The 24,267-nt window shown below is 45.0% G+C and overlaps 1 protein-coding gene and 1 long non-coding RNA gene across 4 annotated transcripts in view; one reads left to right on the plus strand and one right to left on the minus strand.

The window, feature by feature from the left end:
• LOC134284084 (uncharacterized) overlaps window positions 1-24,267 on the plus strand; it is an 816,516-nt gene that overhangs the window by 20,531 nt on the left and 771,718 nt on the right. The window lies entirely within an intron of this gene.
• Window positions 10,886-24,267, minus strand: part of LOC109413112 (coiled-coil domain-containing protein 158) — a 35,751-nt gene continuing 22,369 nt past the window's right edge. For 2 of the 3 annotated variants that reach the window (XM_029857278.2, XM_062842299.1), the window contains one exon: window positions 11,010-12,146. In XM_029857278.2, coding sequence (XP_029713138.2) covers window positions 11,143-12,146 — 1,004 coding nt within the window. In that variant the 3' untranslated portion in view covers window positions 11,010-11,142. Of the gene's footprint in view, window positions 12,147-24,267 lie in introns of all 3 variants that reach the window. The other variant, XM_029857277.2, reaches the window with a different exon arrangement.

The raw sequence follows: 24,267 nt of genomic DNA on the forward strand, positions 1-24,267 counted from the left end.
ACTCATTTCAAGCCTTGTTTCAAGCACAATAGAGGTAATCACGTTCAAATGTATGCGTGCCTTTTTTGTAGATGTAGTTGTGAAACTGCGAGGAAAATATTTGCACTCTTGCCCCGGACGTAAGTTTTATCATTATTTACCCGTCTTACCCAATTCGATTGGGTAATATTTGCATATGCAATCTGAATAGCCTTTCAATCGGCGTGCACTTTTGTGTGAGGAAAAACTTGCGCTAGTGTTCGTGTGTTGAAATGTCACTTATCTCTATTGTATTGACCAATCCAAATTCCTGTGTGGTAGTGGTTTGTGTTCAGATTTCCCGTGTTTCTATCTGTAAGAACTTTGTAAACATCTTTTGTTCTCACGTATATGGATAAGCTTGCAGTAGGTTTCGTGAGACTTTTTTGGACAACTCAATACAATGATTCTTGTATCACATGTGTGTCACTCGACTGGTCGCTCGACTGTACCTCCAAACGACTGCTCACTTAATGTCAACAACACTATTTATTATCGAATACTAATCATTTTGTATTTATTTACTTCCTCAGTTATTCATTGAGAGCTTCCTCTGCCAACACTGGCAGTCGTTGAAGTTTTAGCGCATAACATTCGATAACCGGAACATTGTACTGTACTCAAATTTAAAACGAAAACTATAAAAAAAATATGTCAAGTGATTTTGTATTTGATTATACAAACATGATCCAAGCAACAATAATATTTATTGTTATTTATTTGTTACGAATTGTGTGTCCGACAAAAAAAACACCCTAAACAGGCCGACAAGGGTACCCGGGTACCTACAAATTGGAACGCGCATAATTTCGTTAACTTCCAACCGATTTTGAGTTTCTTGGCAACAATCGAATCAGTAACACATGTATTTACGGATTGTGAACGAAATTGACCATTTGGACCCGTATGGTTCCCGGGAAATCCGGATTTCCAGGGATATGTCCTGAAACAAGATAGTACCTGGGGATTTCAGCACACTTCCTACAATATGTACATGTATTTATTCGGAAATCACTCTGAATATTATTTCTAGCCACCTTACGGTTATCCGTTGGGTTTCCTATAAAGTGGCCCATTTGAGACAGACTCTCCGTGGGATTCCATGGGATCCCGTGGTTCACCATGGAACCGTAAATGGCCATTTCTTGATTTCGGCAGAACCCCAGCAATATGGGTATCAAACTTCATGAAATTGCCTACGGATTGCATTTTTGACTACTTGAGGACTATCCGGTAATTTTACCTTAGGGTGGCCATTCCGGAACAGATTCCCCTGGGGAAGCGGATGTGGCCATTTAGTGATTTCGGTAGAGCCCCAGCAATATGGGTATCGCACTTCATGAAATTGCCTACGGATTGCATTTTTGAGTACTTGAGGACTATCCGGTGATTTTACCATGTAGTGGCCATTCCGGAACAGATTCCCCGGGGGAAGCAGATGTGGTAATTTAGTGATTTCGGTAGAGCCCCAGCAATATGGGTATCAAACTTCATGAAATTGCCTACGGATTGCATTTTTGACTACTTGAGAACTATCCGGTAATTTTACCTTAGGGTGGCCATTCCGGAGCAGATTCCCCTGGGGAAGCGGATGTGGCCATTTAGTGATTTCGGTAGAACCCCAGCAATATGGGTATCAAACTTAATGAAATTTCCTACGGATTGCATTTTGGACTACTTGAGGATTATCCGGTAATTTTACCTTGGAGTGGCCATTCCGGAACAGATTCCCCTGGGGAAGCGGATGTGGTCATTTAGTGATTTCGGTAGAACCCCAGCAATATGGGTATCAAACTTCATGAAATTGCCTACGGATTGCATTTTTGACTACTTGAGGACTATCCGGTGATTCTACATTTGAGTGGCTATTCCGGAACAGGTTCCCCAGGGGAAGCGGATGTGATCATTTAGTGATTTCGGTAGAACCCTAGCAATATGGGTATCAAACTTCATGATATTGCCTACGGATTGCATTTTTGACTACTTGAGGACTATCCGGTAATTTTACTTTGGAGTGACCATTCCGGAACAGATTTCCCAGGGGAAGCGGATGTGACCATTTAGTGATTTCGGTAGAACCCCAGCAATATGGGGTCAAGCTTCATGAAATTACCTACGGAAAGCATTTGTGACTATTCGATGATTCTCCTGTGATTCTACCTTGGAGTGGCCATTCCAGGACAGGTTCACCGGAGGAACGAATGTGACCATTTAGTGATTTCGGTAGAACCCCAGCAATATGGGTATCAAACTTCATGAAATTGCATACGGATTGCATTTTTGACTACTTGAGGACTATCCGGTGATTTTACCTTGGAGTGGCCGTTCCGAGACAGGTTCCTCGGGGGAAGCAAATGAGGCTATTTAGTGGTTTCGGTAGAACCCCAGCAATATGGGTATAAAACTTCATGAAATTACCTACGAAAAGCATTTTCGACTTTTTGAAGACCTTCCAGTGATGTAGAGATTGGTATTGTCATTCTAAAATATGTTCGCTAAGGGAGCAGATGTGGTAAAATTCAGATATTGGCGGAACTCCATCAATTTCGGCATCAAACATCCATCGGAGAACATTCCTCACTTTTTGAGGAAATCCGGTGATCTTACCGTAGGGTGGCCATTCAGAGGAAGTTTCCGTGGGGAGCGGGTGTGACCATGTTTTGAATTTGGTAGAACTCCAGCAATATTGGTGTCAAACTTCATGAAATTACAAATGGAATCCATGTCTGACTATTTGAGGACTATCCGATAAGGTAACTCTGAGATGGCCATTTTGGAACAGGTTCCTCAAAGAAGAAGATGTGGTCACATACAAACCCTTTCAGTATTAGTATGTATCATACTACTTGAAATAACCTTCGGAGAGCTCTTTTGACTGTTTTGATACTATCTAGCGATAGGGTATCTAAGGTAGTTATTCTGAAACAGGTATTTATGATGATTGCTTTCCGTAGGTAGTATGTATCATGAAAATTGATACCAATACTTCATGAAACGTAGGTTCTGGTTCATTGTTGCTCTCCCGGGAAACCTGTTATGAAATGGTCATTCTAAGGTAAAATCCCAAGAGAGTCATCAAATAGTCAAACATGCTTTCCGTTAGCAATTTGATGAAGTCTGGCGCCCATATTTCAGGGCTTCTGCTGAAATCAGTTAATGGCTACATCCGTTCACTGAGGGAACCTGTTCCAGAGAGGCCACCCTAATCCCAACAACACCAGATGGTACTAAAAAAGTCAAAAATGCATCCACTAGGTAATTTCATGTAGTTTGATACCGATATTGCCGAGGTTCTACCCAAATCACTAAATGACCAGTTTCGCTCCCCCGGGGAACCTGTTATGAAATGGCCATTCTAAGGTAAAATCGCAGACAGACGTTCTAGCTCGAACAAATTTATTCAAATTTTCTATGTAAATTTTCACTAGCGACACCTATGCAACCGATTGCCACAGTGCAGTCGCGTGCAGTTGACAATTTGAGAAACCACGTGCTTCCAGCCGCTTACTTACCACCCAATTCACCACCCACCGAAAAATAAAATCAAAACAAACACTGTAAAAATCATTCCTACATTTGCGTCACATTCACAAAGATTTCCCAATGCGAGTGAAGTGCATCCAAATGCAGTTTTATTCAAGCAAATCTATGTAAAATAAAAGTAATAATGTATAAAGTATTTTACAAGAGTCCTGCGCTTATTTGTGCAAATGATTTTAGACATTAAATAAAAGTCATTTACTCTGCACAAATTATGTGGAAACATTATTAGCGTGCAACACGTGCGGTCTTTTACCGCCATCCGGCTGGAAGACGACCGTGGTGACAGTTGTTGGTCGCAACGCACATGTGAGGCAACGATTGAATATGAACGTCGCTAACGCCATCTGTTCGCTGATTGCCACTTGGCAATTTGTGGCGGCCATGTTTTTTACACAAGCTGCTGAGTCAAACTTGAACGTCTGTCTGCGGTAAAATCAAAAGAAAATCATTCAATAGTCAAAAATGCTTTCATGAAGTTTCATATCCATATTGCTGGCGTTCCGCAAAAATAATTAAATGGCCACATCCGTTCCCCTGAGGAACCTGTTTCGGAATGGCCAGTCCAACCTCAACCAATCTCAAAAAGTAAAAATAAACTTTCCGTAGGTAATTTGATAATGTCTGGTGCCTATATTGCTAAGGTTCTGCTGAAATGCCCCCGGGGGAACCTGTTCCAGAATGGCCACCCCAATCCTAACATCACCGGCCAGTCCTCAAATTGACAAAAGTGCTTTCCGTAGGCAACTTCATAAAGTTTGATGCCCATATTGCTGGCGATCTACCTAAATCAGCAAATGGCCACATCCGCTTCCCCAGTGGACCCTGTTCCAAAACGGCCACCCCAACCACAACATTACCGGATGTTCCTCAAAATGTCAAAAATACATTCCCTAGGCCAAAGCTTCCCAAACTTCGTTTCGCAACCTCCCAACCGCTTGCGGCCACGCTTAGATAATTCTGCGGAAAGGGGGATGACGATAGATTGGTCGCGAGAGCCAAGTTTGGGAAACTATGCCCTAGGTAGTTTCATGAAGCTTGACCCAATATTGCTTAGGTTCTACTGAAATCACTAAATGAACACATCTGCTTCCCCAGGGGAATCTGTTCCGGAATGGCCACTCCAAGGTAAAATTACCGGATAGTCCTCAAGTAGTCAAAAATGCAATCCGTAGGCAATTTCATGAAGTTTGATACCCATATTGCTGGGGTTCTGCCGAAATCAAGAAATGGCCATTTACGGTTCCATGGCGAACCACGGGAACCCATGGAATCCCACGGGAAGCCTGTCTCAAATGGGTTACTTTATAGGAAACCCAACGGATAACCTAAGGTGGCTAGAAATAATATTCTGAGTGATTTCCGAATAAATACATGTACATATTGTAGGAAGTGTGCTGAAATCCCCTGGTACTATCTTGTTTCAGGACATATCCCTAGAAATCCGGATTTCCCGGGAACCGTGCGGGTCCAAATGGTCAATTTCGTTCACAATCCGTAAATACATGAGTTACTGAATCGATTGGTGCCAAGAAATTTAAAATCGGTTGAAAATTAACAGAATTATGCGCATTTCAATTTGCGGGTACCCGGGTACCCTTGTCGGCCTGTTTAAGGGTAAAAAAAAATCAAAGGCCCCTCCCCGCGCTCCCCCTCGCCAACTCAGACTTTTTTTCCACTTGGTAACTACATGTCCCCATTTTATGAGATGTCACCGAGTTTCAGATCTCTACTATGAAGAAAACATATATTTTTCGGCAAATAAACTTCAAAAAGGTACCCGGGTACCCTGTTGGCCACATAAGGGTTAAGTGTAATTGAGAAATAAACTCTTTTTTAATAAAAAGTTCATGAGAACTTTGCAGGCACTTTTGCAACTATATAAAAACAACTTAAATTAATTTTTACTGATAGTAACTTCAAATTATTATAGAACTATTGAAAAACAATCGAATCAATTAGTCACTAATAAAGCTAATGTTCACTTATTGTACGAACTATATGGGCTTGATTTCTATTGTAAAAAGTAACAATAGGGGTACTCACTAAACAGATTATATTGCTGCGTAAGCCATGATTTACTGCTTATTTGAAATGTTTCATGATTTTGCGAATGAAATAATCAAAGATTGCCTTGGTGATCGCGACGTTTAATCAGTTTAACCAGTTTACGCTGTTAAGTGAATCCCCCTAATATATCTACTATGTGTTTTATTGTGAACAATAAAACCAGCTATATGTTAATAATATTTGCCATGTAATTAATGGTAGTTTTTTATCCGGGATAGCCTTCGTAATCCATGTCAACCTTGGACGACCAGTGGACACCTTTGGGAACAGTTTTGCGGTCTAAGACCGTTTCACGGTCCACCTGAACACTCCTGAAATGTATTTTTTGCAATTACGTGCCATAAGATTGCACTTTTCAATTGCCGAAACTGTGCAGAAATGGCCTACTTTTCTTGACTAGCATAAGAGTGCCGAAAAGTAGTACTTTTCAGCACTTTTAAGAGTGCCGAAAAGTACTACTTTTCGGCACCTTTGCAATGATACACTTTTCACAAGTTTCCTGAAACACTAATGGTCTTCCGTATACACAGTTAATCGCGTTCGGTAATTTTTACCGAAATCTCAACCGCTGAACGTTCGGTAATGGATTTTTACCGAAATTCTGTAAAAAATTACAAAATCTCGGTAAAATGTTATCGTTTATCTATCAAACTCTAACGAAGTTCGGTAGAAGTTGCAAGCTTTACCGAATTTTTCCTGTAAAACAAACTTAACGGTTGAGATTTCGGTAAAACATTACCGAAGTCGGTGATTTTCTCTTAGTGTGTACACAGTTAATCGCGTTCGGTAATTTTTACCGAAATCTCAACCGCTGAACGTTCGGTAATGGATTTTTACCGAAATTCTGTAAAAAATTACAAAATCTCGGTAAAATGTTATCGTTTATCTATCAAACTCTAACGAAGTTCGGTAGAAGTTGCAAGCTTTACCGAATTTTTCCTGTAAAACAAACTTAACGGTTGAGATTTCGGTAAAACATTACCGAAGTCGGTGATTTTCTCTTAGTGTGACATTTGTCTATTCGACGGCTACTCCTATGTCTGTTCGGCATTTGGAACCAGAATAGAAGCGATTCTTTTTTTGATTTGATCAGCCAAACCGACCAAAGACCGACGTAGAGTTAGAAGCAGCAGCACAAACAACGCTCGTTGACGACGCGACTCCGAGTAGTTGTGACACTTATTAACATAGCCTACCTGATTGAAAAAATGGACTTGTGCAGAGATGGCATTTCACCGTAGCGATTCACTGCGGCGTCAGTTTATCGACCACACTGGGGATAGGAACATTTTTCACCACACCAAGAAGCCAGTTTCTCTTGTTTTGGGTGGTAGGTAGACCAAGCGCTAGTGCGTGCTCTTGCTCGTCCGCCTTGGATCGAGTGTGGCTCACTCTTTCGCGCGCATCGCTCTCCGGCGCTCTCCCGTGTTTTCACCCAGCAGTCACCGAATTATCACCATGGTGTCGCCGGGGCGAGAACTCTCCGGCGTTTCACCGCAGCGCGCACTCTGGCGCAAAAACCTCACTGGAGCGCGCACCCGGGTGATTTTTTACACTTTCACCGAAGAGAATTTTAAATCGCTCTCGCCGCACTGTTGTGTAGCCTAGTGCTCAGGGAGCTAAGAGATTTATTTCTACCCACCAAGCTTGCGCGCATCCGAATCGCAGTGGTGGATCCACATATAAGAGAAGGGCTCCTGTTCAGATGCACAGCGTGAGTGGTGTATTTTCTATTTCTCTTTCCCACACTGAGGATATGGACATCTCTGCTTGTGTGCACGCAGAAAAAAGAGGCTTGTTTAAAACAATAAAACGCATGGTTGATATTCAAACTGAGCAATTGCTTATTCCAAAGTTATATTTCTTTGTTCTTGCTTAGAGTTTATCGATCAAAACAATCAATTCCTATCATTTCATATAACGATGAAAACTTCATTTGTTTCAACAAAATGGGGACCATAAACATGGCCCGGATGCACTCACACATCTTTAAAATTCTTACCCCAACATCGCCACAACGAAGAAAGTGCTGCAAATCCATCATTCCAACTTCCAAGTGCAGTTTTGGCCGTGATGGATAACGCGCAGGTACTCAAGACAGCATCCTCAAAAAGTTGGTCGGTTTCGCTTTTTTGCCTTTTTTTATTCGTTCTCGCTTCCATCCGCTTGCCGAGTGTCTAAAATTAGATTTCCGAGCTGCCGCAGGAGCTACCGTCACCAACACAATCACATTGCGGTTTTGTTAGTACCAAAAGTGCAGTCGTTTAAAACAATCTGTCATTTTATGTTGAAACTACCAAATCTCAGTTTGTTCTAACAAACTGTCAAAAATTTCGTCAAATGAAAATATTTGTATTATCAAACAATGGATAAAGTTCAGTTTAAACTAGAAATCAGTTTGTCACTATAGCAAACTGAAAAATCGGTTGATTTGAACTAGAATTTAATTGTGTTTACAATTATTTTTTCTGCGTGTGCATGGATGCTCGCACGTGGTTTTAGCTGAGACCTGTCTGAGCAGTCAGAAATGATCGTACTTAAGGATATTTTTCATAATTGCAAAAAAATGTTGTATGCAACGCGTTACAGAACTCGATTTTTTCAACACTCTTGTCGTATTTATCCAACACGGCAAGCCTCGTTGGATAAATGTACGACTCGTGCTCATTTTGCAACTAGTTGCATAAATAACTATTTTAACATTTGCGCGTGGACAAATCCCGACTACCGCAGCCACATCTTCATGTTACAAGTTTTAAACTTAAGAAATCGGATTTTTTTTTACTCGCAGCCTACTATGTACATTTCATCACAACAAGTAAATTTGTTGTTTCTAAAAATGCTCGAAAACTGTCAAAACCAAAGCATAACTTTCTTTGAAACAAAAATACGATTTATCAAATCTACAAAAACAATATCTTGAAGTAACAAAAGAAGCCACATTGAAACTAATATTTAGAATTGTTGTTTCAACAAATATACATTTTTAAATTGACAAATCCTATTATTAGATATTGAAAACAATTTCATTGATTAGGTTTTATTTACATGTATTTTCGTGATCAAAATACAAGCATTTTTTTTGTACTTTATATTCAATTACACAAGCTTAAATAAAATGTCTGCTTCTACATAAATTTTCATTCCGTTTTAGATAGTGTGGTGCGGTTTCTTTTAACGAATGTCTGCGTGCCAAATTCGCTGAATATCCGATCTGAAAAAAAAACAAAAACAAGTTCTGAAGTAAATAAAAGAAGTAATCATATATAATTTAATACCGTAGTTGAACACTTACCTTTATCAACAGTAGTATAATAAAAAAAAAAACACGAAAGAAAAGCCAATATTACGATTACTGTTCGTCGCACTTCCTCCCAACAATTTCGCGCAAAGAATGGTCCACTGTTTGTCTTACAAATACAAAATGGTGGCCTTAATACATCCCGATTGTTGATTCTACAAAATTATTTGACCGAAACAATAAAAGATGTTTGTTGACAACAAAATCTAGCGCAGATATTTCATTCAATTCAAAAAAAAAAATGTTGTTTTGATGATATAGAAGAATAGAAACAAATAAAGTGATGAATTGATTTAATGCTTACAGGAATGGTAAATTCAAAGCGACGCATTTTTAGGTTTAACCTGTCGATATTTTTCTGCGTGATGAGTTAGAGCTTACGTGCATGCAAAGAAATAGAAGACAGTGTGTGTGCAGGTGATATGGGAACCTCATGTTACACCATTGATTATACGTCGTTTTCAAAATTTGTTGCTGATTTGTACGATGGTGCAAACATTATCACGCATACGGTAGCCATCTCTTCTTCTTCCCTACCTGTAATATTGTTCGTGCAGTTAAAAATCGGAATTTTTGACACGCGAAAATCGATGTTTCTCCTAAACCGTGTGTCGGACGTACGTCGGGCACAGTGCGCTGGATAGAGGGCCAGGTCCGCTGTCCAGCGCACTACGTCCGACGTTAGGTTTCACGTATGGATTTTGAGGAAATTCGATTGTCGGGTGTGAGGAAACTTCGGGTTTCAACCGCGACGACAATATACTCTCATTGGAGGAAGCCCCTTCAGTGCGATGCAAGCAGCGTGGCCCCGGTACGGTAGCCTACTGAAAACCTTCAACCACTAAGGAAAGCAAAGTATTGGAAAAAGTAGAACAAACACATTCGCATCTAATCGCCAACGAACGATAAGTCCAATGACTTGCAAGGATGAATTCAATGAGACCCTTGATATAAGACCGATAAGACCTGGAGAATCCCTAAAGCAAGAAGTCGAACAAATTCAACAAATTTTGAATACCTATTGAATATTCGAAAAATTTTGTCGAATGGCAACAATAAAGCTGCAGCCATATTAACAAGATTAACTTTAGGCATTATAATATATAATATGTTTGACTTCTTAGGGCCGATTTCTTCACCCTGGCTTAACCCTTTATAAGGCAGTGGCAACTATATTGCCACCTACTGTTTGTATTTTTTTCTGTTTTATAACAATTTATTTCGAACTTTTTTTTGGTTTACGCAAAATTGTGACTACTAACAACGCCTGGTATTTTTTTGGTACTAAACAAAGCTTTAACAACAATTTAGGAGCCATTTGTAGTCTCAAAAATGGCTAATTTTGACCGCGTGAAGCAAATTAGCTCAAACTTATTGTAAAATTATAGATTTGGTAAATATTTTAAGAAATAATCAAATTCTGGGTTGGCGTGAGCTGAACTAAACAGTTTATATTATGGGTTAAGCCCCAATCCACTCTAAAGTCTCATTTCCGGCTTTTTGTCGAAGTCAAAAGAAGAAAAGTACCCTAAACGGGCAGTGGCAAGAATATTGCCACCAGCGCTGGTGGCCTAAACGGGCAGTGGCAACTATATTGCCACCTCAAAAGCTCGTTTTTGGGGTTAACGGGCAGTGGCAACTATATTGCCACCAGCGCTTTTGGCCTAAACGGGCAGTGGCAACTATATTGCCACCTAGATTTTTGAGAGTTTCTTTCAAACAAAAATTGTTTTGTACATGTAATCATGTATATAATCATTTGCATAATAGTATGCGATGACAACTCTTCTAGTTTTCTCGGCCTTATAAAGGGTTAAGCGTTAAACCAGGTTTAACTATATGGGTAAGCCTGGCTTACCGGTTAAGCCGAGGTGAAGAAATCGGCCCTTAGATCAGATCGAGGATTAGATTATGCGTGATTTCACTATGTTTTTTTCAGCCAGTCATACAGCTTCGGATAATAAACAACATATTTTTTTCTGATAGCATCAATATATTGGGATTATGTTATGTGTCGGGTTCTACGCTATGGATTAGGGCTAGCGGTATTGTAGTTCTTGAGCACTGTGGTCGTTGGCGATGGCGTTAAGCTTGACTCGGGACTGGTGCCGAACAAACTAGGACTGCTTATGCTGAGACTTGGATAGGACTCGATCGGTTGAAAGTGGCAACTCTCGGGTAACGGCCGTGGCAAGCTGTTGTAGTAAAAGCCTCTACTTGTGGGTACCTCCAGTGGGCTGCTTTGATGCAGGGATATTTCCAGAGGGACCTCGTGGCCGCGTGTAGCCCACATTTCGGCTGCTTTCTGTTTGTTCTGGCTGCTGGACTGGTGCGGATTGCTGAGTTGGAGATTGCGTGGACTGCCCGGTGGGGTAGCTTGATTCATCATATACTTGCTCAGTGGAGTACTGCTGTGCATCATATGGTTGCTGATAATCCTGGTACTGCTGTTGCTGTTCGTAGCCCTGTTGGTCATAGGATTCCTGAACGTACTGTTGGTCTCCATATCCCTCGTATTGGGATTGGTCGTATTGCTGAGAGGGGTCGTATTGAGATTGATTGTATTCGGCATTCTCATCATAGGGCTGTTGATAGGATTGCTCCATGTCTCCTGATGGTTGTGGTGGGTATTGATCGGCTGTTGGTGGTTGATACTGTTCCACGGACTCATCACGTCCTGTTTCTGATGCATATTGATTGGGTTGCGGCTGCTCGGTATAAGTGCTAGGTTGTGCTCGAGTCGATTGCCTGGATGCCCGGTCACTGCCAGCGATTGATTCCCGTGACAGTCGGCCACTACTGCCGGTGCCGTCCGGTTTAACGGATGTACTGTCACTAGCTCTGGACATCCGTTCCGCGTCAGTACGTCCAAGCTCCGGCTCCTTTCCTTGCATCTTGGGTGTAGTGTCCTCATTGGGGATCGATGCTCGCGATAGACGAGAGTCGCTTCGTTTCTCATCGCCGAATTTGCTGCCTTTGAGGTCGTTGTAGTCGTTGACGGAGCTTGTCCGAGACAGCTCGGCATTTGGTTGTTGTCGGCTACCGCCGTACTGTCTATCGGATATCTGAGAGCCGGGACGTGAGGTTTTACCGGCACTTGATGAATGTGCGGTTGCAGATGGTTGGTTGGATCCATCATCGGCGGTTGGCTGAGCTGCTGCCCTAAGCTGTGTGTAGTGACCAGTGGTACTGCCGGATCGTGACGTAACCTTGGAGGCTGGAAAAACATTGGATAGCATTACAAACCAATAGTTTAAATATGTATTATATTATACATATATGGTGTATACTGCCCCTATTCGCACAACAGTCCCATGTTTGCTGGATTCCATATTCACATGGGCCTGTTGTGCGAATGGAACAGTATAAGGGCGAGATGATGGGGGCAGCAGGGACGGATGTCCTGGGGCCTGACGCACCCTTTGCGAGTCAGCCGCGTAGTTGCCGGCTAAGAATAGGACTACTAACCCCAATTCAAGGTGCCAAGGGACCCGTGCCGAGGAATGAGTGATCGAGGGGGTGAAAAAGATGCTCGATCTTTAACGGAGCCTGTGGGATACCTGGGCACCCCCCCCACAGTAAGCTGTCCCTTACCGCGTTAATGCAGAGCTCTGGCGTGGTGGACATTCTTTCTCGTGCAACTCGTGGGAATACATTATGAGCAAAAATTCTAAAAATATCAACATAGGTGGAAGTAGTGGTGCGATCAACCCCTTCGCAAGAAGCGGGTTGATGAGGTCTCCGACAAGGAGAAGTGAGGAGTCAGGTGCTGGAAGCTGCTTACGTAGCTCAAGCGTGGGAGCTCCTGTCCACTCCACGGCAAGCCAGCCGGCGGAGGTCATGGACGGAGCGTGGTTGCTGAGGGCCATCAGCCAAGAAGTAGGAAAAGGACGGCCCGCATTAGAGGTTGCTGAGCACCAGCTTGGCAAAATCATCGACTTTGCGACAACTAAGTCGAATATAAGCAAGGACCTGAAAACGGCCTTGCTGAGACTTAGAGTGTCTGTCGATGAGGCCAAGCAGGAGCACGCGGTCGCGTTGCTGCAGCGGCGGAACCCGCAAAGGAGAAGGCGTCGAAGTTTACACAAACGGAGGCCTTCTCCTTTGCAGGTAGTCCGAAGAGTGTGGAAGCGAATGCTCGTGACAAACGTGACAAGCATTCGCAGAAGCGGGCGAGACTATCACGCCGAGGACCTGGGATCGAATCCCACTCCCGACATACTCACAAAATGTGGGTTCTTCCTTCGGAAGGGAAGTAAAGTGTGGGTCCCGAGATGAACTAGCCTAGGGTTAAAAATCTCGTTAATATAGACAAAAAAAAAAAAAAAGAAGCGGGCGAGGCAGCCGTCAGGTGAGGAGCTGTCTGGCGGCGCCCGCAAGGCCAGGCGTATAATAACTCCGAAAGCCGGTGGTAATGCCGGAAAGTCGGACCCCAGCCAGGGTTCCCGGAAAGCTGGGAAGGGTGGGCCTGAAAAGGCTGGCCCGTCCCGGAACGATGGGAACAAGGGGTTGCGACCATTGGTGGGCCCTCAGCAGCCACAGAGCAGGGCGATCCGAGGAGAGGACCCTCCTTGGACAAAGGTAGAGCGGAAAAGGAAGAAGAAGGTGAATCCGCAGGTAGAAGTGCAGGACGCCAAGCCAAGGCGTAGGAGGGCTGGTGCCAGGCGCGAGAAAGGCGACGCTATCGTCATCAAGACGGAACAGTCTAAGTACTTGGACGTCTTGAAGACGATGCGAAGCGACGCCAAGCTTGAGGGTCTTGGAGCCGACGTGCGCAGTATTAGACGTACTCGTACGGGCGAGATGATCCTGGAGCTGAAGCGCCAGAAGGAACACAAGGGCGCCACCTACAAGAGGCTGGCAGAAGAGGTCCTTGGTGAGGGTGTGCAGGTGAGGGCTCTGACACATGAGGCGACTCTGAAGGTCAAAGACATTGACGAGATCACCGAAGTGGAAGAGCTCGTCACGGCACTGCGGCAACAGTGCGATGTGCAGGTGGCCGCCGCAGCCGTTAAGCTACGGAGAGGGCCAGCAGGGACACAGATAGCTTTGGTTCAGCTACCTGTGGCGCATGTTAAAAAATCCGTTAAAGTAGGGAGTATAAAGGTGGGCTGGTGTGTATGTCACCTGACATTCCACGAGCCACCAGAGGTTTGCTTCAGGTGTCTGGAACCAGGACACAAGTCGTGGGACTGTAAAGGTCCCGACAGGCGCAAACTGTGTAGGCGATGCGGCGCTGAAGGTCATAAGGCCCAAAGCTGCACGAGTCCGCCCATCTGCATGATCTGTACCGGGAAAACCTCGAAAAACAGACATCCGATGGGTGGTCCAGGGTGCCCGGCCTTTAAGAAAGCCGCAGTGAACAACAAATCACAGTGCAGGTAACGCAGCTGAACCTGAACCACTGTGATGCGGCTCAGCAACTGCTTTGTCAGGCAGTTTCTTAGTGGGAGACGGATATCGCCATCATATCGGACCCATACCGAGTACCCGCCGGCAACGGCAACTGGGTCACGGATGGGACCAGAAAAATGGCGGCGATATGGACGACGGGTAAATACCCCGTTCAGGAGTTGGTGTCTACTACCTATGAGGGCTTCGTGGTCGCCAAAGTAAACGGGGTCTTCTTCTGTAGCTGTTATGCGCCTCCGCGGTGGCCGATCGAGCAGTTCACGCAAATGCTGGACCGCTTAACGACCGTGCTAACAGGGCGAAGGCCGGTGGTAATAGCGGGCGACTTTAATGCCTGGGCTGTGGAATGGGGAAGCCGTTTCACGAACCAGCGGGGTCAGATCCTGCTAGAAACACTTGCCATCTTAGATGTCGACTTGGCTGGATCCTGGCAGCACTGCTATGTGATATGCACAGCTGATTGCTACTCCGTGTTTTGACCGTTTTTAATGTTTTTTCACCGTTTCTAATTTGTTATTGGTCGGCTTATTCGCGAGTGAAAGAGTTTAAGAATATCCACCCAGTGTTATTCATCCTGTATGATGTGCATAGTTGCTGTAAAAGTGGATAAACTGAAGTGTTTTTGGTAAAGCTTTCGTTGTTTACCAGCTCATTCTCAAGTATACCTACCTGCGTGTTTGTTTTCTGTGTGAAGCGACGTCTACCAGAATATACTTGAAACTATATCGAGCTTTTGTGGGACCTATCTGGCTCGGGTAGCTGCATACGCATAGGCGCATTCGCTGAATTCATAAAACCGTCATATTGCGGCACTTTGAGCTAGTTCTTTATCGCACACAAGATGGAATTATGCCCAGTATGCTCTACAACGCCAGATTTGGGAAGAATGGTTAAGTGCAGCGGATCTTGCGGTATGACGTTCCACTTTACATGTGTGGGCATGACCAAATCCCATTACTCATCGTGGACGGCCAAAATTGGATTGATGTGGTTTTGTGAATCTTGCCGTTTGAACTATGACCCTGTTGTCTACGAACGAGAAAAGGTGATTATGAAAGCCTTACGCGAGGTGTTGATTCGTGTTGACTCTATGGACACTCGTCTTGGCAACTTTGGAGAGAACCTCCGAAGGCTCAATAAAACTCTCTACGCTAAGCAGTTGCATTCAAAACCCTCCGATTCCTTGGACCACACGACGTTTCTACAAACTATCGATGCTATGAACCTGGACGATACCTTAGACGACACAATTAATCGCTCTAGATCGGGTGATGACACTTCTTTCTTCCAAGTACTTGATGAGATTAACAGCTCGATCGCCAATATTCCGGTGTGACTTTGAAAGTAGCTTCTGGTTCCCGTGCTGCAAACGACACCGAGTCTTTCTACGTCACCCCATTCAATCCCGATCAAGGTGAAGATGATGTGAAAAAACATGTTATGGACATTTCCAATCTTCATTCGTCGCTTGTTGAAGTGATTAAACTAGTCCCCCGAGGAAAACACGTAGAAGATCTTTCGTTTGTTTCATTCAAAGTCACTGTGGGTAAATCAGCATCACAAGTAGTAGGAGACCCTTTTTATTGGCCCACTGGAATTTCTGTGCGATTGTTTGAACCCAACCAAAAAAACGGATCAGCTGTACGACTTCCGAACACACAGTAATACCTCTCCAACGTTGTTTTTCCTCTCCACACCCGGGACGCACCGCAATTAGCTCTACGGAAGCCCTGGAACCTACCCACACAGTCCAGACCCTCCAGCCAGCGTTCATCAGCCGTCCCGGTCCTGTGTTGGGATCGGGTGAAGGGGTCTTCCAAACTATGCTTGCAGGCAAGTACAAACAGAATAAGAATTTTTCCCGCTCTGATGATCTTCCGTCCAGCAGTTCCTGGCATAGCTTTCGCGTTCGTGAAGAGCTATCAACAGTTCAGCCAGCTCAACATATTTCAACGACCGACTTCCTGCACCCGGGACGCATTACATCTAGCACTATGGAAGTCCTGGAGCCTACCCACACAGTCCAGACCCACCAGCCAGCGCTCATCAGCCGTCCCGGTCCTGTGTTGGGATCAGGTGAAGGGGTCTTCCAAGCTGTACTATCAGGCAAGTATAGTTTGAACACGAATTTGTCCTGCTCTGATGTTATCCCGCTCAACAGCTCGTGCAACAATCACAACGCTTGTGATCAAACTATTTCGACTAACCAGTGTATACGGCGAATATTGACCACTGGCAATCTTCATCCGGGACGCACCACACCTAGCACTACGGAAGCCTTGGAACCTACCCACACAGTCCTGACCATCCAGCCAGCGCTCATCAGACGCCCCGGTCCTGTGTTGGGATCTGGTGAAGAGGTCTTCCAATGTGTACTCCCAGGCAAGTACCAACAGAATAAGAATTTTTCCCGCTCTGATGATACTCCATCCAGCAGCTCCTTCCGTGAACAGACTACTTCAGCAAAACATCATATTCAACTTGGTTCAACCACTGCTTTCCTCCACCCGGGACGCACTACATTCAGCGCTATGGAAGCCTCTGAGCCTACCCACACAGTCCTGACCATCCAGCCAGCGTTCATCAGCCGTCCCGGTCCTGTGTTGGGATCAGGTGAAGGGGTCTTCCTCCCTGTAGTCTCAAGCAAGTATAGCTTAAATAAGAATTTGTCCTGCTCTGACGATGTCTCTCCCAGTAGCCGGTGGGAAGTAATCAACACTCCTGATCAAGCAACATCGCGTGTGCAACCAGTTCATCTACCTAGCAACGAGGTCGGTCTTCTCCCAGGACGCATTTTGCATGCCATTCCGGAAGCTCCGATGTCCGTCATTGCAGACCAGCCCGCCCAGCCTTCGCAGCAAGACAACGTTCCCTCCACATTACCTGAGGTGGCAAAATCAGCCGATGATAATCGTTTATTGGTGTACTACCAGAACGTTAGAGGGCTTCGTACTAAGATCGACAATTTTTTGCTGGCCGTCTCTGATTCTTCGTACGACGTAATCGTTCTGACAGAAACCTGGCTAGACGATCGGATTTACTCACCTCAACTCTTCGGTAACGCCTTTACAGTCTTCCGAAATGATCGCAACCGGCTTAATAGTTCAAAAACTCGCGGAGGAGGCGTCCTAATTGCTGTATCCACACGGTTATCCTGCAGAATCGATTCGTCACCTATAAGCAATGCGTTAGAGCATCTGTGGGTTAGAATCAAAGCTCCAGGTAAAAACGTTATAGTTGGTGTACTGTATCTTCCACCTGATCGGAAGTCGAACATTCTGGATTTGGAAGAGTACGTGCGCTCTCTTGGCGTGGTTGCTTCCTCTATAATGCCTTCGGATGTTATTCTTCAATTTGGAGACTACAATCAATCTGGTCTCTTTAGGATTTCTAATAAAACAATAAATGCACACAAGACACAAATAATTTTCATTATTGAATATTGTATTTTTCATTATTTTTTTTCTACACTTCCCGAACAATTCAAGTAGGTACGTCTTTCTTTCACCAAATCCATTTCAAAACTGAACTGCCAATCATTTCCATTCATTTTTTTGTTTCCCTTTCACCCATCTTTTCATCCTCTTCACAACAACAGCTACGTCCAACCACACGCGTTTTCCGATGCGTCACCCGTCGTCGACTACCAGTGCATTTTCTAGAATCCACCTCCATGATAATTCCTAACTGTACACTGATACAAATTTTCAGGTACATTCCAACACAATATATTTTTATTTCTTCAGATCAATTATTCTTCCTACAGATACAGCGTAGGATTTTTAATCAATGACACTATGATCATATGCGACGTTTTACCCTATTCGCACATTTCAATTAATTTCCCCAACGCTAATCACGCCAATTACCCCTCCGCATGGAACCGCATCTTGATCAACAGAATCGGTGCCGGTTCTTTCTTCAGCACACTTTTCCACTAAGACAACCACATGGTAGTAGCCCTCGTCACAGCAGAAATTGGAAAAAAAAAAATCCGCCATATTGGCACATCAGCAGGCGAATTCCGGCGCACTTTTTCTTCGAAAATTCGCCGGTATAATTAATAAAACTCTTACCTACCTTATTTGCGCCATTGTAGGATTTCTAATAAAACAATAAATGCACACAAGACACAAATAATTTTCATTATTGAATATTGTATTTTTCATTATTTTTTTTCTACACTTCCCGAACAATTCAAGTAGGTACGTCTTTCTTTCACCAAATCCATTTCAAAACTGAACTGCCAATCATTTCCATTCATTTTTTTGTTTCCCTTTCACCCATCTTTTCATCCTCTTCACAACTACAGCTACGTCCAACCACACGCGTTTTCCGATGCGTCACCCGTCGTCGACTACCAGTGCATTTTCTAGAATCCACCTCCATGATAATTCCTAACTGTACACTGATACAAATTTTCAGGTACATTCCAACACAATATATTTTTATTTCTTCAGATCAATTATTCTTCCTACAGTCTCGTGTGGTCTACTCCTGTGGGTGACTTGCCTACTATTGATGTTTTAAACTCAACTGTTAGTGAAGCCTGCTCGTGTTTGTTGGATGGTTTTAGTTATAATGGTTTGGTTCAAGTTAACAATGTAACCAATCCTGATGGAAAACTGCTTGATTTAGTGCTAACTAATGAACCAGGTTTAAATGCTTGTTCTGTTCTGGAAGCCATTGAACCATTGATCAACTTGGATCCCGTCCATCCTGCGCTGGAATTGACACTTGAGCTGATTGAACCCATAATCTACGAAGACGTTCCGGACTGTATCAACCTAGACTTTCGCAGAACTGATTATAGAGCACTGGAGGAAGCAATTGACGCTATCAACTGGGATTACCTTGAGAATACTGTCGACGTTGACGATCTAGTGAACTACTACACCGAACACGTGAACCGAGCTATAGCTGATTGCGTACCGCCTCGTCGTCCAGCTCCAAAACCAATTTGGTCTAATTATCGATTGCGCAAACTGAAGAGACTGAGAGCGAAAGCTCTCCGCGACTATACCAGATCGAGATGTACTTTCCAGAAGCAATTATTCAACTCTGCTAGTAACCGCTATCGATTATACAATCGTTTTCTGTACAAACGATATGTACTCCGTATGCAGGACAACCTTCGACGCAACCCGAAGCAGTTTTGGTCTTTTGTCAACACCAAGAGGAAGGAAAATGGGCTACCTGTTGAAATGCACTTGAAAAACGTAACGGCTTCTACAATGTTGCAGAAGTGTAACATGTTCGCCGACCATTTCAAGAACGCTTTTAACAACATCTCAGCTTCTGAACGAGAAATCAATGAAGCACTCAGCGACACGCCTGGGGATGTTATCGACTTTAACCTGTTCAGAATCTCCGATAGTCAAGTCAATTCCGCCATTGATAAGACAAAACTCTCCTATTCCGCCGGGCCGGATCAGATACCATCATGCGTATTGAATAAATGTTCCAATGCTTTCATTAGGCCGCTTGTTCTACTGTTCAATGCATCCTTACAGCAACGTAAATTCCCGACTGCCTGGAAGCTGTCAGAGTTGTTCCCTGTTCACAAGAAAGGAGATAAGTCTAACATTGAGAACTATCGCGGTATTACCTCGTTATGCTCCACTTCGAAAGTTTTTGAAATAATCATTAACGATGCGCTTTTCTTCTCCTGTCGAAACTACATTTCGACGGACCAACACGGCTTTTTTCCTAAACGTTCAGTCTCTACTAACTTGGTGAACTTTGTTTCAAGTTGCCTCAAAAGCATGGACTCCAGATATCAAATAGATGCTGTTTACACCGATCTGAAGGCTGCGTTTGATCGGGTTGACCATGGCATCCTACTTAGAAGGCTCGAAAGAATTGGAATGTCGACTCCTTTGGTCTGCTGGTTCAGATCCTACCTTACGGAACGGACGGTGTGTGTAAAAATTGGCTCAGAAAAATCGGAGATATTCAGCAATACTTCTGGAGTTCCTCAGGGGAGCAATCTCGGTCCTTTGCTCTTCGTTATTTTTATCAACGAAATTGCTGAACTTCTGCCACCGGGATGCCGCGTATTTTATGCCGACGACGTTAAAATCTTCATGGAGATCAAATCGTTTGTCGAGTGTTTGGAACTCCAAAATCAAATTAGCGATTTTGGAGTACTGCTGCAACGAGTTGAACAAGTTCGAGACCTAGGCGTTACTTTAGACAGTGCACTCACGTTCAAAGCCCACTATACCGAAATTATTACCAAAGCCAACAAACAGCTTGGGTTTACGCTCAAAATTTCCAGTGATTTTTATGACCCAACATGCTTACGTTCACTGTTTTGTTCACTTGTTCGCTCTATTCTGGAGTTTGGCCTTGTCGTATGGTGCCCGTATCACGCTAATTGGATAGCACGTATTGAGGCAGTTCAAAAGAAATTCGTGAAACATGCACTCCGGAATCTTCCGTGGCGCGATCCTTCGAATCTCCCTCCTTATGAAGACCGCTGTCGCCTTCTTGGTCTAAATACATTAGAACGGAGGCGCTTCAATGCCCAAGCTGTTTTTGTTGCGAAGATATTGAAAGGCGAAATAGATTCTCCAGCGATTCTTGAACAAATTAATCTGTACGCTCCTGAGAGAGTACTTCGACAGCGTGAATTCCTCCAGCTTGATACACGGAATGTACAATACGGTGAACATGACCCAATTCGATATATGTGTTCTTCTTTTAATGCAGTGTTTGATCTCTTTGATTTTAATTTGTCTTCAAGTAGTTTTAAATTTCTGTTGTCGCAGAGACGTTAAAATGATACAATTGTTAATTGTTAATTTTAAATTGTGTTGTGTATATCGTGGTATAGTTAGTTATATTTGTAGCAGTTTCTATATTCATTAAGACCAATGTAGCGTCAGATGAGTTAATAAATAAATAAATAAATAAATAAATGTCGGTACCAAGAGTACCTTTAGTCGAAACGGAGCGGAGTCAATTATTGACGTGACCTTTTGTAGTCCTGGCCTAACAAGTAGTTCAAACTGGAGAGTAGATGATGGCTACACTCACAGCGACCACCTGGCGGTTCGCTACAGTATCGACTACAATAACAGCAGACAGCGGATAGAAGAAGAGGCGGCTAGGCCAAGGCCAAGCCCTCGCAGGTGGAAGACATCATACTTCGACAAAGGGGTATTTAGGGAGGCGCTCCGCCGTGAGCGAAACTTAATCGGTTTAGACGGCGACGAGCTGGTAGCGGTGCTCTCACGTGCGGGTGATGCGACCATGCCTAGGCGAGTCCACCCTAGAAATGGGAGGCCACCGGCTTACTGGTGGACCGACGCGATTGCGGACCTGCGCCGCGCCTGCCTACGGGCTAGGCGGCGGATACAGCGAGCACGATCAGAGGAAGAGCGAAACGAACGGCGGGTGGTGTTCGCCGCTGCAAAAGCCGCGCTTAAGACCGAGATAAGAGCAAGCAAAAAGGCCTGCTTTGACGGTCTCTGTCAGAGTGCCAATACGAACCCGTGGGGTGACGCCTACAGGATCGTTATGGCCAAGAAGAGAGGTGTGATGACTCCTACAGAGCAATCTCCAGAGATGTTGGAGGGGATCATTGGAGGACTTTTTCCGCGTCATGATCCTAATCCTTGGCCTCCTTTCGTAGGACAGCCGGGGACTGGGGCTGGCGATGAGGAGAGGGTCACCGATGTGGAACTTGCGGGGATAGCTAAGTCCCTTAGCGTAGGTAAGGCCCCAGGTCCGGACGGAGTTCCGAACCTGGCCTTAAAAGTAGCCATTGCAGAGGCTTCCGAGATGTTCAGGTCTGCTATGCAGAAATGCCTGGACGAGGGAGTTTTCCCAGAAGCTTGGAAGAGGCAGAGCCTGGTATTATTGCCAAAGGCGGGGAAACCACCCGGAGACCCGTCGGCATATAGACCAATATGCTTGATTGACACGGCGGGGAAGGTGCTCGAAAAGATCATCCTCAATAGAATGTTGCGGTTCACCGAGGGCGAAAATGGTCTTTCGAGTAACCAGTACGGCTTCCGGAAGGGGAGGTCCACCGTAGACGCTATCTTGTCGGTTACAAAAACCGCCGAGAAAGCACTCGAGCCTAAGAGGAGGGGAATTCGCTTTTGCGCGGTAGTGACTCTGGATGTAAGGAATGCGTTTTATAGCGCCAGCTGGTCTGCTATTGCCGATGCGCTCTTGCGTCTGGGGATACCGGAGTACCTGTACAAGATTTTCGGAAGTTACTTTCAGAATCGTGTACTAGTCTACGACACGGAGGTGGGTCGGAAGTACTTTCACATAACCTCAGGAGTCCCGCAAGGTTCCATCCTGGGTCCGGTGTTATGGAATGTCATGTACGACGAGGTGTTGAGGTTAGAGTATCCAGTGGGAGTGGTGATTGTCGGATTTGCCGACGACATTACGCTCGAAGTCTACGGTGAAACGATCGAGGAGGTAAAGTTGACTACCAACCACTCGATCAAGTTTGTGGAGGCGTGGATGCGGTCCAGGAAACTGGAGCTGGCTCACCACAAGACAGAGGTGACGGTTGTTAACAACCTGAAGTCGGAGCAGCAGACGGAGATCAGTGTAGGAGACTGTACTATCCTGTCAAAGCGCTCCGTCAAACACTTGGGCGTGATGATCGACGATAAGCTTACCTTCGGTAGCCACGTCGATTATGCCTGTAAAAGAGCCTCCACAGCTATTGCGGCACTGTCCCGGATGATGTCCAATAGCTCTGCGGTGTACGCCAGTAAGCGCAAGCTTCTGGCTAGTGTTGCTACGTCCATACTTAGGTATGGCGGCCCGGCGTGGGGCACCGCGCTAAGTACTAAATGCTACCGACGGAAGCTGGAAAGTACTTACAGGATTATGTGCCTGAGGGTTGCGAGCGCATACCGTACCGTGTCACACGACGCTCTCTGCGTCATTACTGGTATGGTGCCTATCAGCATTCTTATCAGTGAGGACATGGAGTGCTTCGAAATGCGCGGCACAAGAGGCATACGCAGGACTGCCAGGATGGCCTCTATGGTCAAATGGCAGCGCACGTGGGACAGTTCCACCAAAGGAAGGTGGACCCATAGGTTGATACCGAGGGTAGATAGTTGAATTAATAGGCGCCATGGGGAAGTTACATTCCACCTGACACAGGTCCTTACAGGTCATGGTTGCTTCCGACAGTATCTACACCGTTTTGGGCATGCGAATTTTCCGAATGCCCAGCGTGCAATGTTTTAGAGGAAGCGGCGGAACACGTTTTGTTCGTGTGCCCGCGTTTTCGCACAATGCGTGACCGCATGCTTGCCACATGCGGGGAGGACACAAACCCGGACAACTTGGTCCAGAGGATGTGTAGGGATGAGTTTGGCTGGAACGCCGTTTCAACGGCTATTACCCATATCGTCTGAGAACTACAGAGGAGGTGGCGCGTGGACTCGGAAAGTGGCTAGTCCAGATGCAGTACAAGAGGTGGTCCAGGGCTTCGTAGGTCATACCGGTGCCCTGCGGTCGAGATCGACCCTTACAGCGATTAAGTGGCCGCGGAGAGGAAGTCCCGGTAGCGGTGCTGTCGTGGCGTCGGTCTACTGGGTTGGATCCGAGCCCGCGGTTGGAAAGGGGTCCCCGGCAAGGGTCGGGGTAGGTGAGATCCTGCTGTCTGCAACCTACGGGTGCATCTGATAGGGCCTGAAGGGTAGTGATACCCTTCCTTACGGGCAGGTCAGATCGGGTTGCACGTGGGCATCAGTTTTTGAGGTCCGCTCAGCAGTAGGGCGCGGGCGGGGTTGACCCTGCCCGCCTTCCGAGGACAAAGGGAGTGGCGAGGACCACACGGGAAACTGGCTAAGCGCCAGCATGCTACCGTGATGGACTCTCCAGAGCGAGTCATCGATGTTCGTTGCTGCTTGGCTACGCAGCTAACCTTGAGGGTGCGA

This window comes from Aedes albopictus, chromosome 3, assembly GCF_035046485.1.
Source record: "Aedes albopictus strain Foshan chromosome 3, AalbF5, whole genome shotgun sequence".
In the NCBI taxonomy this organism is placed as follows: Eukaryota; Metazoa; Arthropoda; class Insecta; order Diptera; family Culicidae; genus Aedes; species Aedes albopictus.